We start from the raw sequence: 15,718 nt of genomic DNA on the forward strand, positions 1-15,718 counted from the left end.
GCTAGGGTTTAAAGATGCGTACTTGGATATCAAGTTGGTAAGGTTTGCTCTACAGTGCTGAAAGGATTCACTACAGTAGAAAATTCTCTTGCCTTTGAGCGGTATATAGGGGCTGGCAGCCTGGATGGAATAAGAGGGAATGAAAGCCTAGAGGGCCTTCTTGAACGCTACTGTGGTACCACGACTCTCTGGTTTTAGGAGGTGTTCTGTTGATTCTTTCAGATTTGCTACAGGACTGTGCATTTCATTTGGGAGTGAGACAGCTTTTTCCTCTTCTGTCTCATTTCTATACCATTTCCTCTCCTTGTCCTTTTGTAAATTTTGCTCTATTAAGATGTTGAAAAGGAAAGGTAAAAGCAGAAGACTGAAATACTTTAAATATTGGACTGCTAGACAATATATTACATGTCTGAAGAAGGCTTTCTGTTTCAGACAGGGCCTTCATTGAAGAATGGGAAGGGATCTTGTCTGAGACACTTTCATAAGAGCACTAGCTCCATCCCTGAAGTTGATGCTCTCAAGATTCAGCAATTTCCCAGAGGCCCTATCTCCTTATTATCACCTTGAGCACCAGACTCGGCGAATGAATTTGGGAAGGAGGGAGACCAACTTCAGACTGTAGCAGTGGGTGCTTTATTTTTATTCCCTCAGTGTAGATAACTGAGACACAATCAAATCAAGCTAATTGTCAGGTTCACATAGTTAATCACTGGCAGAGAACAGGGTCTGAATTCAAGTAATTAAGTTCATTTAAGGCAGTGTGTGTGCCTCTGTGTGTGTCTAACATACTGCATTATCTTAAAATTGTCTCTCTAGAGGGGAGATGAACCAGAACTTAATGTCTGCCAATACGTGTAATGTATGTAGCACTGTCGTGTACTATACTGCCTCGGCCTCATGGAATGAAATTAAGCTACCCTGCATTGTCTGACATTTATTTTACTACAACTCTGGTTTTCTTTTCGACCTTATTTACAAATGAACAGAACAAGCCTTAATTATAATGAACAGAACAAAAAAAGATGAGAAATGTCGGTTTTATTTAGAAATGGAAAGAAGTATTTTGACATTCATGGTGCTCAAGGGTTTTACACAAGTCAGAAAGAAATGAGATCGATTATAAGCAATTAGAATAACTTTGTTTACCTCTATTATTTCTAAGATTCTGATTTTCTTAAAAATATTATATGTCACCATTCACATTATAGAAATAAGATTTTAATTAGAGAAAATAAATGAGCAAACACATCTAATGCGCCACTCGGAAAGGTCACAAGTTTAAATCAAATGACCAATTCTTAATGCAGTATCCGTGCACTGGAACCATAAATAACTTTCCTCCCCTTAACTCAGAGGCAAATAGGTTGGACACAGCAGCTCCGACTTCCATTATATCCACGCTGAGTGTGGTCATTTTTTATCCTTTAAGTAGATGTGATTTCCTCAGTAGTAAAATATGACTTTCTTTTTCTAAAACTGGCTGACCCTAGGTTATATAATAAAACAGAAATCACGGAACACTTATTCAGCACAATTTTGAGGACCTCATCAACTCATCTTTTTTTCTTTTTTTTTTTTTTTTTTTTTTTGGTTTTTCGAGACAGGGTTTCTCTGTGGCTTTGGAGCCTGTCCTGGAACTAGCTCTGTAGACCATCAACTCATCTTTTAATTGTGTAAGAGAGTTGAAAACCTACTGCATAATATGTGACAAGTTTAATAATCAAGAAAACAAACCAAAAGCCTGGGATCTTAACCAAGAATTGACCAGAAAAAAATGACAAAAATACATTAATTTCTTTTCAGAATTGCTTTCCAATGAAGATGTATGTCAGCAATAGATATATTCAAATAAGCTTGAATTGTACAATTTTAATTGTACTATTAATGGCCCTAGATTAACTTTCTTGTTCTTGGGGTTATATTCAACCACAGAACATCAGGACTCATGATATTTGAAAGAAATGTTCAATAATTTAAAATTATGGGCTTTGAAGATATATTGCCTGGGTACGAAATATCAACTAAAATACACTGTACCTATCATTTACCGTCTAAAGTCAAAAGAAATCACTTGATTGTTGATCTTGAAGATAGATATTTTTGTAAATATAGTACAAATGTCTATTTTTAATTAAAGACAATACAATAAGTCAAGGTCTCCTAAGAATACTTTGAAACAGGAGGAAATGTGAACTTCATGAAATATTTAATATTTTGTGTGAAGTATTCTGTGTCACCTGTTAAAACTTGCATTAGTCACCATCTGAATATTTTGTTTAGTTACCATTTAGATGATTTAGATGGGCGTCCTAAATAAGGGCTATTTTCATCATCTCCTGGCTCAACTCAAAACTAACAATCTCACCTGCAAACAATTAGCGTGTCACACTGTCATCAAAGCTGGAAGACAGAATAGAAGGCATGTCCGAGACAAAGAGCTTGCTTGCTCGTCCCACCCCATGGTTTTAGAGGATCAAATGAGAGACAAACAGGACCAGGGATGGAGTGCCTTTGGGAGCTAGCCTGGCTTTGATCCACCCGTGGCACCTCCTTTCCCTGGTGTCCGAGTGTTCATTCCAGAAAGAGTCTACAACGTGGGCATGACACATGGTCTTGAGAAATCTCAGTCTTTTATTAGGGGCTGCAAACAAAGCCACCTGCCGTTTTCTTCACAGAGAAACAGAACAGTATTAGACACAAACAAATGTGCCCTCTCGCGGGGGGCGACTTCTCAGTCTTGTAAGATTTCTGCTCCAGGAACATCCTTGAAAACAGTTCCTGAATACACGGCAGTACCATGCTGGTGTGAATGCTTTTTTCCCCCTGCATCGTCAGGAATCACTAAATACAGGTGTATAGGCTTCTTTCAAAAAAAAAAAAAAATAGGAGAGATTCCTTAGGAAAACATCATCTGGAACTACCGGCAACACTTAAAAAACATTCTTAGAATGAATATTTTATCACCATCTTCCTGGTTATCTTTGTCTAAGCAGGAAAAGAAATTAATTTTGAGGTTTTTAAATAATCATATTATTTTAGAAGTGTTCGCAAAACTCTTTACCTGATTGGTGTATTTTATATATTAGTTAGGATAGTCTATACTGATTAATAATTTATTTCCACTGGGTACTGTCATGGATGTCTGCTCATTATAGTTTTCAAGGACACAAGCAGTTGGGAGCAGCAATCAGCATGTTGCCATGCTTGACAAAATACAAAAAAATCGGGGAAGGTCTCACACTCCAAATTCACTCAAAATGTATTTCCAGAACTACTTAGCCGCTTGTAGCAGATCAGAGGAAGCAAGAGCAAAACTACCACACGCAGGAATGTGGAGCTGGCAATGGTTCGTGGAAAGGATTCGGCGGGAGTAGCTTATACCATGGCTAGCAGAAATAAGAATCAACATATAAGAAGTCATTAGTGAAATAGTCATAGAAAATTATCCCAATATGAGTTAAGGCAATTATGTGAAGAATGTGAAATTATCACCATTTTTAGAACAGACTGAGGTTAATAGTTTTCTCCTCGTTTGTTGCGTTAGACATATACTCTTGAGTAGCGTTCATATGAATTCTCCGGGGAAATAATCTAGGTATTTCCTCTTTCTGACATCAAACACTTCCTTTGTAAAGGACCGTTACTAAACTGGGCTAAAACTATTTAGTATATCATGTAGTTTCAGCATTCTTATTAAACTGAGCTCAAATTTAAATACTCCAACTCTGTGCTGATAGTGGACATTTTGAAAGTGGCTTCCCAAGTAATTGGGATAGGTAGGATTGCCTAAGAACAAATATCATGGGTTATTTTCAAAAGGTAACAAATACTTGTGTATATTAATAAACATGAGCAAAGAAGTCAGGACTGCGAGGGGTGTGCCCACCCACTGTGACGGTGGAGCTGATCTAATGGGAGCTCACCAAGGCCAGCTGGACTGGGACAGATGGAGCATGTGATAAAACCGGACTCTCTGAACGTGGCTGACAAGGAGGACTGACTGAGAAGCCAAGGACAATGGCACTGGGTTTTGATTCCACTGCATGTACTGGCTTTGTGGGAACCTAGTCTGTTTGGATGATCACCTTCCTAGACCTGGATGGAGGGGGGAGAACCTTGGACTTTCCACAGGGCAGGGAACCCTGACTGCTCCTTGGACTGGAGAGGGAGGGGGAGGGGGAATGGAAAGGGGGGAAAATGGGAGGAGGTGGAAATTTATAATAATAATAATAATTATAATAATAGAAAAAAGAAAAAAAACAAAAACAAAAAAACACAAAAAAACAGTACTAACAGTGTTGAAAACAATATAATACATTCATCTTATTAATGACTACAGATTAAGCAATGATAATTTTGGAGTAAATAATAATTTTGAGAAATCAGACATACGGTGTCTCTGTACTTGTCTGTCATGAATAGTTAATATAGAAATTTGGAAAACAATGACAAGCTAGACAACATACTTATTGACATTTTCTAATGCAACCCCTACCTTGATGCAAGAGATTAGTAAAATTATAAAAAAGAATTCCTTATGTAAATTCAAAAGAGATGATCTATACTGAATATTAGTTGTCCAAAGACCAGAGATTTCTATGGATTAGTAACTTTCCCCTACTGAGTGCTCCATCAAAGAGAAATCCAAAAAAAAACCAAGTAACACTTATCAGCTTTTCATAATGTATAGAATAAAAACCATATATTTTAATAGCATTATTCCTGCTTAAAGCTATTAAAGAACAGTAGGTAAAACCAAAATGGTCACCTGTAAGGGACATATCAGTATAACATCAGAAATTCAATTGGCCAAATCCTCTGAGGTAGCATTACTATGTCCCTGGACCAGGCATGCCTGTGTACTCTGAGTACTCAAATACAGATATTGTATTACTACAGCATTGTGAAAATAAGTCCTCACTATAGACCTTTCTTGCCACATTGATTAGAAATTCAAATATCTCTTAAAGTTTCAAAAATACATCATACAAGTATGCATATTCATTCGCAAGTGGGAAACAGACCTTAAATAAAAATAAATAAATAAATAAATAAATAAATAAATAAATAAATAAAAATGTAGGTACAGAAATGTCACTGCAGCATAATTTATTTTTGCGCTTAACTCACACAAGAACTTGAAGACCACTATATGATGTCGGTGAGCAACTGTCCCAGCCCTACTTTCTTTCCTCTTTAAACGCACATGCTAACGGACAAGAGGGATTAGATGCAGTCTACTTTTTCTTCCATTGGCTGACTTTGTAGAGAATTATAAACCATGAAATGAAATTGAGTAAACGTTGGAAGTTTGTTGCAAGCAGCACCTTGAGTCAAACAAAGGAGACAGAGGGTTACTGGAGGCATGTACTGAGAACCAAGAAAGATAGCATTTGCCTAGACATTGGCTCTTGCATGCCTATGTTCACATAGTATATGTACGTATATAATCTACATGCTACCCTTTATAGTGGTAGCTGATGGTCATAAAAGAGGAGGAAATAAGGTGGTAATATAGCCTTTTAAAAACTTATTTTATTTTATGTGTATAAGTATTTGCCTGGATGTATGTGCCTGATGTCAAGGAGGTCAGAAGAAGACAGACATCCTGAAACTGGAGTACAGATGGCTGAGAGCCACCTTGTGGGTACTAGGACCCAAACATCGGGCCTGTTCCAGAACAAGTGCTCTGAATTTCTGAGTCATTTCTCCAACCCTTAACTCACCCCGGACCATCGGACAAGCAGCTGGTTCCCTTCCCCAATACACTTGCTGTCACTCCAGTATTTCACTCTTCCAACCCTTTCTTAGGAGAAATTACCAAAGCTTTTATTTTCCTAGCAACAAAAACATCCTCTTCCCTATAAGTCCTTTCTAAATGCCTGCTTCCTTCCACCCTGCTCTTCCACTCTCAAAGAAGGCAAGAAGAGTTGTTTGCCAATATGCGTTCTCTCTAAGTTTAGTTTCTGTTTGCACACCTGCGGGGGAGAGGTCTTTTTGCCATGACTTTATTAGGAAAGAGTCCAGTTTTAATTTTATAGTAAGATAATTAGTATCTTCCCACCCTGCTAAATGTAAATTTGGGCCTTCTGTGGCTTATCTGTTAAAAGAGAATCATTAAACTGCCTTATTTCATACATAAAGCAGCCCCAATAACTTTCTTTGACTCTTCTATCTCAGGACTTAAAAAAGAATGCGGAATTCTTCAAACGAGCTCTTCAAATACAAAAGTGTGGGAAGTAAAAGATCAAAGAACAGCAATGAGCAGTCTAACCTAATAAGCTCTATTGATTGGGAAGCTGCGCATATTCTCCATCTGAAAGCACAGTGCTGAGAACCAGCATGGTTGACCTTAAATGCTTTGCAGCTGTGATTGGCTCATATGGAAAGCAAACAGAAGAGGAGACATGCCAAGCACTGCCATGGCACCTCTGCTGGCCTGTCTGGCTGACTCAGTAGTAAACGGTTTTGTTCTGCAGAGCCAAGAGGATCGAAATGACTGAAATGTTTTAATGAATGAGAAAGAAGTAAGGGAGATTAACTTGTCCCCACCATCTCTAAGCAGTAAAAGCATCGGACTAAATTAGCCTGTCAACACGTGCTCCCGGCCAAAACTACACTTTTAAGATATGTGCAGAAGACAAGAACTGACAGCCCAAGAGTAGCCCATGACAACCAGCAGTCAAACAATATAAGGTTTTAAGTACATATTTCAACATTTTACAGGTATCGACAGCTCCTCATTGACGTTCACTCAGAACTTTACAGACCCCCTTTTCAGATAGAACACGGCATATTGCGTGCTCAGACATACAGAAGTGTGTTTCTTTTATAATCACTAGTAAATTCAGACAAACAAAAACACAGATCTAACTTACCAAAACTTCCTGTCACATTGGCACATATCACAGCCCCAAAGAATTCCGGATAATAATTCTGAATTCTTAAAATCACTCTCTGGCAAGCTGTGGATGGGTCGTCTCCTCTTCTCATATATTCTACAGCTTGGTAGCTAATTTAAATAGAGGTGACAACTTAATATAAGAGAATACAAGAAACACTAACTCCACCTTAGTCGAAGTTGACGTCAGAAAATCTGAACCAACCATACTGTCACACTTAGAATACCTATGAATGAACACGAGTCAGTAATTACTGTCACAGCCTTAGCATCAGGGCAAGCAAGCCCTGCTACAATGTCGTCTCTTCAACTCATCCACCGTTAATTTCAGACGAGGACGATTATTTTTGACTTTGGCTGAGTAACTGTCATTTTAGTAATACCAGTCAGAAGTCACAAATAGAGGTTACATTCGCATGGGGAAAGAAGCTACAATCTCAGGAGAAAATCCCGCACGTGTCCAGGACATCCAGCGGTAGTTTTTCTATTTTCCTCGGTCCCTTCACCATGGCCTTGCGTCAGTTCAGTAAACACATCATAAGCATTCTCCTCGATGAAGCACAGTGAGGCACTTTTCATTCCCCAAGATAATGGTGACTCAAGGGAATGATTACAAACGAACTAGCCACAACAACAACAAACCAAAATACCTTGCACGGTCTCACGAAAGTCTCTTCTGCACATGAATTAGGAAAACACGCTACAAACATCGACTATGTCCTGACATGACACAACTCTTCTAAGCATCTCTAAAATTGACCAAGGTAAGAAGTCACACCTAGGCAGGAAGCGCAGTAGTATGTCGCCGTCCCCCGTGGCTGCAGCTGCCCCAGCAGTGTCATCAGCATAGGCCCCGGCTCCAGGTACTGGTGAGTCTCCTACACGACTTGGTGCGTAGAGAACAGAACAGTTTAGAACAGGAAACCAAGGGTAAACTAAATCATGTTATGAACTCTTTCAAAATTAGGGGCTGTTTTCACAGCGCCACTGGTATCTGCTTTAAGTAGATTCCCCACTAGATTGCATTTCCGCTTGTTTATTAACTATAGTTTTCAGACAGCTATGTTAATTATATGACTTTCTTTTCAGATAGATGTGCAGTGTAACAAAACTGAACTATAGAAAAAGATTAAAATATTGGTTTGTCTATAGTAGAGAGAGGGTAGTTGGAGAGATGTGGGTTGGCAGAAAAAGAAAAGAAATTTTAATTAAAATGGGAGGAATAAATTCTAGAGATGTGCAACATTTAAAAATAATCATTTGATATGTAACCACTAAGAGCATATATTTTAAAAAGCGTGTGAGATAATACATAAGTTAAACAGCTTGGTTCAACTATTTTACTTGTTTACATATATGAAAATAGCACGTTTTGCTTCAAAACTACATCTTTTACTTATCAATTACAATTTTAAGCAAAAACCTGTCGTCAGTTTGTTGTATCGAATCACACAGATTTACAGTGACTGTTCTTTTATTACACTTTTCTTAATGTCTGCAGTACTTGAACAGTTCTGAATTATTTTCTTACACTGCTTCCTAAGTAAGGTGTCAAACTTTGGCCAGTTTCCCCTTTTAATAAACCTACTTAATGCCTTTGTTCTACTTAAAACAAAACAACAACCTCCTACATGCGCGCGCACGCACACACACACACACACACACACACACACACACACACACACACTGCACCTCTGTTCCAGCCAGCAGAAACCCTCAACCTGGAGTGTACTACTTGTATACACTGGCTGCATTGGCTGTGTGCTGCGTGTGCTCCTTCAGCCCTCTGTGTTCAGGTCCCAGTCTCCACTACCACTTGACTGACATCACTAACAACTCAGGATCCAGACTAACCCGACACTCCTGAACTCTGAAGCCCTGGCTGTGATGCTTGCTTTGGCCAGTCTCACATGGCACCATGCTTCTTTCACACTTGTCTGTTAGGGAAGGGTTTCAGTTTTGTATTTGGTACCCTATAGCAGCCCTCGCATATATAGCTTTACATTGGATACACAGCTGAGACGAGAAATCTGCTCTTGGGGAAACACTAACCCAGGTATTTTGAATTTTAAACCATTTGTAGATGTGCCCGCAGCGATATGTCCCGTCTTATGGATTACAACCATGCCTAGAAGTTAAAAAAAAAAAAAAGTAAGTACCCAATGCTTCCTTTAAATATAGCCAAATAATGGATCAGCTGATGACTGCTCTGTTTGAGGGATGTTTACAATCCATCAAGTCTATGATAGTGTGCTTTTACATACCTATTCTATTATGAAAATAAAGTATGTTCTCTCATTAATTACAGGGAGGATAAAACAAAAAATTAAGAATATTAAATTATACTATGCTAATGACTTGGTTTCATAGTAGCATTGGCCAAAAAAGCCAAGAAAAACAAAACAAAACAAAAAAACCCCAAACTCATACTCTTCCTCTTCAAATCTACCAGGTACTTTCAGTACCTTTTCAAAGGCAATTCTCCCCCCAAATCATTCATTTTGATTAAGAGAACTTGTCAATAATATAGCTTACAAAAATTATTACAAGTCATTTTATATAACAGCAAATTACATGAAATAATCAAAGCATTAAATATTAACAATTTGATAACCTACAATTTAATAGTCAATGGATATTTGGTGTATTGTGTAAGTAATTACAACACTTTATATAGATGCTAAAACAAAATTATATTTATATATTACAAACATGAATTTTTATGTGTTTAAGCTCATTATATATGTATATATGTGCATTTATATATAGTGATAGAAAGATACACATAAGAAGGGTGTATTCACTTGGCATTTAAAATAATGAAAGCTAACTAACTTTTAGAACATTAATAAAAATGAATATGAGCTACAGAATATCATAACTAAAATAATCAATAAAATTGTATAAAAAGTGAATTACCAATAGTATCATGACCATGGATGTCCACTTTTTTTTCAACAGGACTGCCCTTCTCTAAGACACCAGATGGTTTGTAGGGTCCACAGTATTTTGAAGGATCTGGTATAACTTTCTGTAAACAGGATTCAAGTGTTTTGGTTAAAAGGGTGTTTTAAGAATTGGCAAATAATTGTGTAAAACTGCTAATCACTGGTTGGAAACCAAAAAGACATCAGTAACTAAGAGCTCAAAAATTCACTTAATCTTACGTGAAAACTGAGGATTCTCAAAATTGCATTCTACTGATGAGATAGATACAAGACAAAGACCAAGCCGATGGATGCCCTCTTTATATACATACAATCCTTAGAATAATGACAGACATCAAGTTTTTTGTTGTTGTTGTTAAATTACATATTAGCCACAATGGAACAAGTACCTAGCCTAACCTTTATCTGTCACAATATGGTTCCCAGATGATAAATTCTGAGATTTCAAGAAAAATCTGTTTTAAAAGCATGTTTACTTTCAATCTAGGCTTATAAGGTGTCTAACTACAGGCATATGGCATTGTCAGCTCTAACCTTCACACTTGAGAACTGCCCAATCAAGTTATAATAAAACAAAACAATGCTGCCCCAAATATCATGTTGTAAGCATTTTATGAGTTTGTGTTTGGTACCTCACATCTTTGGCTCTCTTTAGCTTCCTGTAGCCTGCAAACCCTAGACTGACCCCTATGGTTGCAGCCACTATATAGTGGCAGTCTAAGACTCCTTTAAATATTAAAAGTACAGGAATACGCCAATACATTTAGATTGTCTGAACAGATTGGTATTAAGCTAAATACTTAATACAGGTTCAGTACCACTTATTTGAAAGGTTTCAGACTAGAAGTGTTTTGGATTTTTTTTTCCTTCAGATTTTGGAATTTTTATAAGTTCATGAGGTATCTTATGAGCGGATAGATGTCTAAGCATAAAATTCACCTATGGTTTATGCCTATCTATATGATTAGTCTGAAGATTATGAAGCTAGACTTTTAGTTGCACTTGTGATTTGATGGCAATTCATTGAATGAAGCAGCAGCATGGCCTTTGGAACTTGCACTATGGCATTTGCTGGTGCTGAAAGAGTTTTGCACTTCAGATTTTTAGTTTAGGGGTGCTCATTTTACTCACACCTATAACACTCATGCACAAGGTTACCATGCAGCTGTTTTATGAAGAATTTTTTTTTTTTGAGCTAAACCCTGAAAACTTTGGTAATTAGGGTCTAAGGAAAAAAACAGATTAGAGACTAAGAAATTTCAAAAAGGAATCTGTGTGGTGAATCTTCTGTGGAACAATCTTTGTACCCTGTAAATGTGTATTACTTTCATTGGTTAATTAAAAAGAAAGACTGGCTTTTAGTTGGGCAGTAGAGATTGGGTGGGAGAGACGGACTAGAATTCTGGGAAGAAGGGCAGAGTCACGGGAGATGCAAGCAGAGTTAGAGGAAGCAGGATGGGTAGAAAATGAGGTAGCAATCCACGAGCTATGTGGCAGAGGGTAGATAAGAAATATGGGTTAATTTAAAATGTAAGAGTTATCTAGTAACAAGCCTGAGCTATTGGCTGAGCATTTACAATAAATAAGTCTTTGTGTGGATATTTGGGAGTGTTGCCAGCACAGGAAAACTCAGCCTACAAAAATCAAACTGATTTATGCTAAAATTCCTAGTAAAGAAAACTGATCCCACAAATGACAAACCACAGACCTAGTCAAAATATGAGCAACGTGCTGCATATATTTCACCAGGATAATGTCTAAGAAATATTTTAGACTTTGGATCTTGTTTCATGAAAATGCAAGCAAAACAATGTTGATGATGTCTACTCCATTCATCACACACACAGTGAACCTTCAATTTACAAATTCCTGCCAGAGAGCAGGAGTCATCAACCCCAGGGAATCACTCAGCATTTTCAATTTGCTTTTGCATGTTGAATTTACATACATACTCTCCAATAATTTGGCTGGCAGTTCTGAGCAAGCCAGTCTGAATGAAGAGCTTTTGAGGCACTGGTAGATAAATTCTCATTGGTAAATCCCATGCTTTCAGCAAACTTGGTGGCTGGAGATGAAAGAGAAAAGTATAAGCCCATGCATTTCTAAGCAAAACCATGCACTACTGGCATTCTGGGTCAGCCATCTCTCACATGGGGAATGGAAAGGCGTCTGAGGCTTTTAACGGAGTGTTTGGATGTAAGTAGTTTTTAGGGAGTCATTTCTGGATTTCAGCTTCCCTGTGTCTTTTCAATCACTGATCTATTGGAGACTTTTGGGCCGAGTGCACATTTCTGTTACTGCCTTACTTCTGCCATCTCCCATTCCTATTCTGAAGCTCACCCCTGTCACCTCCAGAATTCTCTATCGCTCTAACTAGAGGAAAAAGAACCCAACAGACAAATGAATTCCAAAGACCAAAACACATCCTTCTCAGAGAGTCTGCAATTCTATTTCAAGCCTATTAAGGTTGCTTCATAAATATATTTATCATTATATATTTTTTTATTATAGGCTACTTTATGACCTTCCGCAATGGAACTTGGAAAGGACTCAAGGACAGTGTAATAGGAGTCTCATACCTGTAGGAAGACAACTGATAGTGACCCTGTTTCAATAGAAACCACTCACAGACAGATACTAACGTACTGTTTAAAATGCAGTCTGAAAGACAAAGCAGGATTTAGAAGTAACCTATCCAGCTAACCAGACATGAAATAAAACAGTTGTTAATTTTAACTTGGATCTCCTTTGATCTCTACTTCACAGTGAGTTCTACTTTTTTTTTTTTTTTACAGTGAGCGTAGACAAAAAGACTAGAACAAAATTTCAGTAGGTTCAAAATACCTGACTCCCCTACTAAAAGCGTATGTGTTGTATGCTCCAGGACTTTCCGAGCCACGCCAATTGCATTTTTAATTCTTCTGAGGTCTCCTACTGCTCCCACATCCATAGCAGTGCTGTAAGGCAACAATACGGGAAGATTTACGGAAGGCATTTTCTGTTGGTACTTGAGCAGAAAAATTGCATTTCTCTAAGCAGCAATATGTGGAAGGCTAAAACTCCATCTTACCACAGAAGCGAAAACAACCCGTAAAGTTCATGGATTCCCACAGACAAAATTAAAGAACAGAAAGTCAATTTACTGAATATCTCAACAGCTTATTTTAAACACGGCTTTTAAAAGAGGCCTTCAGGCTTGAGGTTACTGAAGCCACAGCAGGTACAGACGGCAGGTAAATCACTGGGTCAGGGGCACAGCTTTGGATTCCGGGCTTCTCATCAGCGAAAGCGACTTAACCACTTACTTTGCCGTGATGACCTACTATCAGGAGGACCTTTGGGTTTTGCTTTCTTTTTCCGGTTAACTCTTTGTGTTTAGAAAGGACAAGCATCATGAACGTGGAGTGGGCCACACTAAGGCGACCTCGCGCCTCGTTCTCAGAAGACCGCGCTCCTGAAGATAAGCCAGCCTGACATGAAAGCGCAGAGACACGTCCTGCAGAGTGTTCTTACCCATCCATGATCATGGCATCCAGGGTGGTTTCCCCAAGTTCATCGGGACTTCCTCCATAGCCTACTGTGCCATCGCACTGCTCCCTCTCACACACAGCACAGCCATTCTCAACCGCATCCAGGGCAGAACCTCCAGACTCTAATGTCCGCCATGCTGTTAAATTCCAATAGGGCTCATTTATAGGCATATATTTTTCAAAGTGAAATACAACAAGCCAAGAACATTTTGGAAGGCCTATTTAAGCTTTTTTTTTTTTTTAACATTTATATCATTAAGTCGAAATCTTAAATAATTTTATCAAATCGTACAAAAGTGCTGCAAGGAACTTAAAATGAGACAGACAAAATTATATCACTAGTTACTATCAAAAAGTCAAAGACCTCGGCTCTTAGTGGGAAGTGAGTATCTAACAATCTTATCAGTAAGTGTTTCTTCTAACAAATTCATCATCTTAAACTGGGCAGTGGTGGTGCACGCCTTTAACCCCAGCACTCCGGAGGCACAGGCAGGCAGGCAGATCTCTGTGAGTTCTAGGCCATCCTGGTCTACAAGAGCTAGGAGAGCTAGGGCTGTTACGCAGAGAAACCCTGTCTTGAAAAACCAAAACCAAACCAAACCAAACAAAACAACAACAACAACAAAAAAAAACAAACACGTCATCTTTAAGAGTGATAACTGAAACTCTTTGGAGACAGTTGAACTGAACAGCATTTTCAACTACTTTAACATTTCTTCATTACTTTGCTTTGTGAGATTGGGTTTTACCATTCGATCAAGCCCACCTGAAAATCCACCCACAGCCAATGCATGTCTAGAAGTCTGGATTTCCTACCACAGCTTCCGGAAAGCTGGGGTGACAGCCATGTGTCACACATTAGATTACTAAACTATTCATAACTAACTTGATAGCAATTGTGACAGACAACAGGTCCGACACAATATCACAACAGCAAACGACGTCACGTGGGCGAATAAATCTCATCTTCATGCAGCTTTGAGATAATATTTTAATTATAATTCTCGTTTTCAAGAGAAATGGATAGATGTGATTAAAGGGCACACAGTGTGTTTCAGAGGGTTCAAAAGCAGACACTTTCTCTAAGGTAGCCACATTTTTACGGTGTTTTGTGGACATTCATGTAGAGTGGGTATGTCTTGAAAGGGCAGCCACTTTACTTGTAAGTCTTTGAAGGTTTTTTTTTNGCTAATACAGAACTGTCCCCTGCACATGACATCGGACTTCCTTTGTTTATTATTGTTGGGGGTCTCTTTTTTTTTTTTTTGTCTGATTTCTCATTCTCTCTGATTCCTATGCATCCCCCACAACATACAAATTCTCCTACACTTAATTCTGTACCCAATTGTGCCCACAGATGTTTAATATGATAACAGTCTCAAATGTGACAGGGGGTTGAGGGCTGTAGGTTACAGACAGCGCCAAGAAACTTACGGATAATTTTAATGTATAATCAAGGGTGGAAGCTATCCATCAGTCTCAGTGACAAGGAAAACAGAACCTGCGTGGATCAACTGGAACCCAGAGAGTACTGGAGGAACAGAAGGCATTCACAAGAAGTGGCATGTGGGAGAAAGAACACATCATGCATGGTAAAAGACTGAGTGCCACAAAAAGTAAGGCAGGTTACCCTTGCAGAGCAAAGCAGGAAGGCCTGAGGGTCACAGGTCAGTTAACATGGTGCTGGGAGCAATAAATATGCCCGAACCTAACATGCAGCAGTGGCAGGGAGGATGGAGAAAGGGTCAGGTGCCAAAGCGATGCAGGGAGAAGACTGGAAGGAGGCCCGGGTTCTGCAGCTGGCTCCCTCGCCCCTATGTAACTTTATTATCAGGGCCAAGCGCAGCTTCCCGCAGAGGAGCTCGCACAGCGCGGCCACCCACCCCGGGCCGCCGCTCCGCACCTTCAGCCGTTGCATTCGTAAAAGGCCAAGTGTTGAGGACCAGGGGCAGGAGGCTGGAGCCCTGCGCCAAGGCGATGCCCAGCACCAACGGAAGGAGACGCAAAGGCAGATTCGACTTCCGCGCCATAGCAGAACGCCCAGCGGAGCAGCGCGAGAAAAGTCCCAGCCAGCCGCGCGCCCAGCGGGCCAGCACGAGAAAGGTCTCGGCCAGCGGAGACTCTAAACTCGTGATTCTCCTTTGGTCTCCAGCCAACTCCCTCAACTCTCGCGAGACGAGGCCTCCTGTGGGCCCCTGGAGGTTTTTTTTTTTTTTTTTTAAGTCTGGTGCTGTGGTTCTGTACTGGCCAGCTCTACTTATTTATTTATTTGTTTGTTTTTTTGTTTCCTTTTGTGCTCATGTGCTGATACATATACACATTTAGTTCTTTGCTAAAGT

General features: G+C 39.2%; 1 protein-coding gene across 2 annotated transcripts; it reads right to left on the reverse strand.

Annotated features, from left to right (window-relative positions):
- Window positions 1–1,011: 1,011 nt before the first annotated feature.
- Aga (aspartylglucosaminidase) lies at window positions 1,012–15,497 on the reverse strand. Of its 2 annotated transcripts, none has more exons than XM_050147308.1 (9): window positions 15,283–15,497; window positions 13,363–13,516; window positions 12,694–12,806; window positions 11,802–11,914; window positions 9,821–9,932; window positions 8,954–9,029; window positions 7,680–7,787; window positions 6,879–7,012; window positions 1,012–3,386 (listed from the first exon to the last, which is right to left on the reverse strand). In XM_050147308.1, exons 1-9 carry the CDS (start codon window positions 15,407–15,409, stop codon window positions 3,376–3,378), a joined length of 948 nt encoding a protein of 315 aa, XP_050003265.1. In that variant the 5' UTR covers window positions 15,410–15,497; the 3' UTR covers window positions 1,012–3,375. The 2 variants fall into 2 exon arrangements, with proteins under 2 accessions (XP_050003265.1, XP_050003264.1); XM_050147307.1 differs by lacking the exon at window positions 1,012–3,386 and adding an exon at window positions 5,093–5,327 and having other exon boundaries at window positions 15,283–15,496.
- Window positions 15,498–15,718: the final 221 nt, after the last annotated feature.

The sequence above is a fragment of the Alexandromys fortis genome, unplaced genomic scaffold (assembly GCF_014885135.2).
Source record: "Alexandromys fortis isolate MF-2015 unplaced genomic scaffold, M_Fortis_MF-2015_v1.1 scaffold_32, whole genome shotgun sequence".
Lineage (NCBI taxonomy): Eukaryota > Metazoa > Chordata > Mammalia > Rodentia > Cricetidae > Alexandromys > Alexandromys fortis.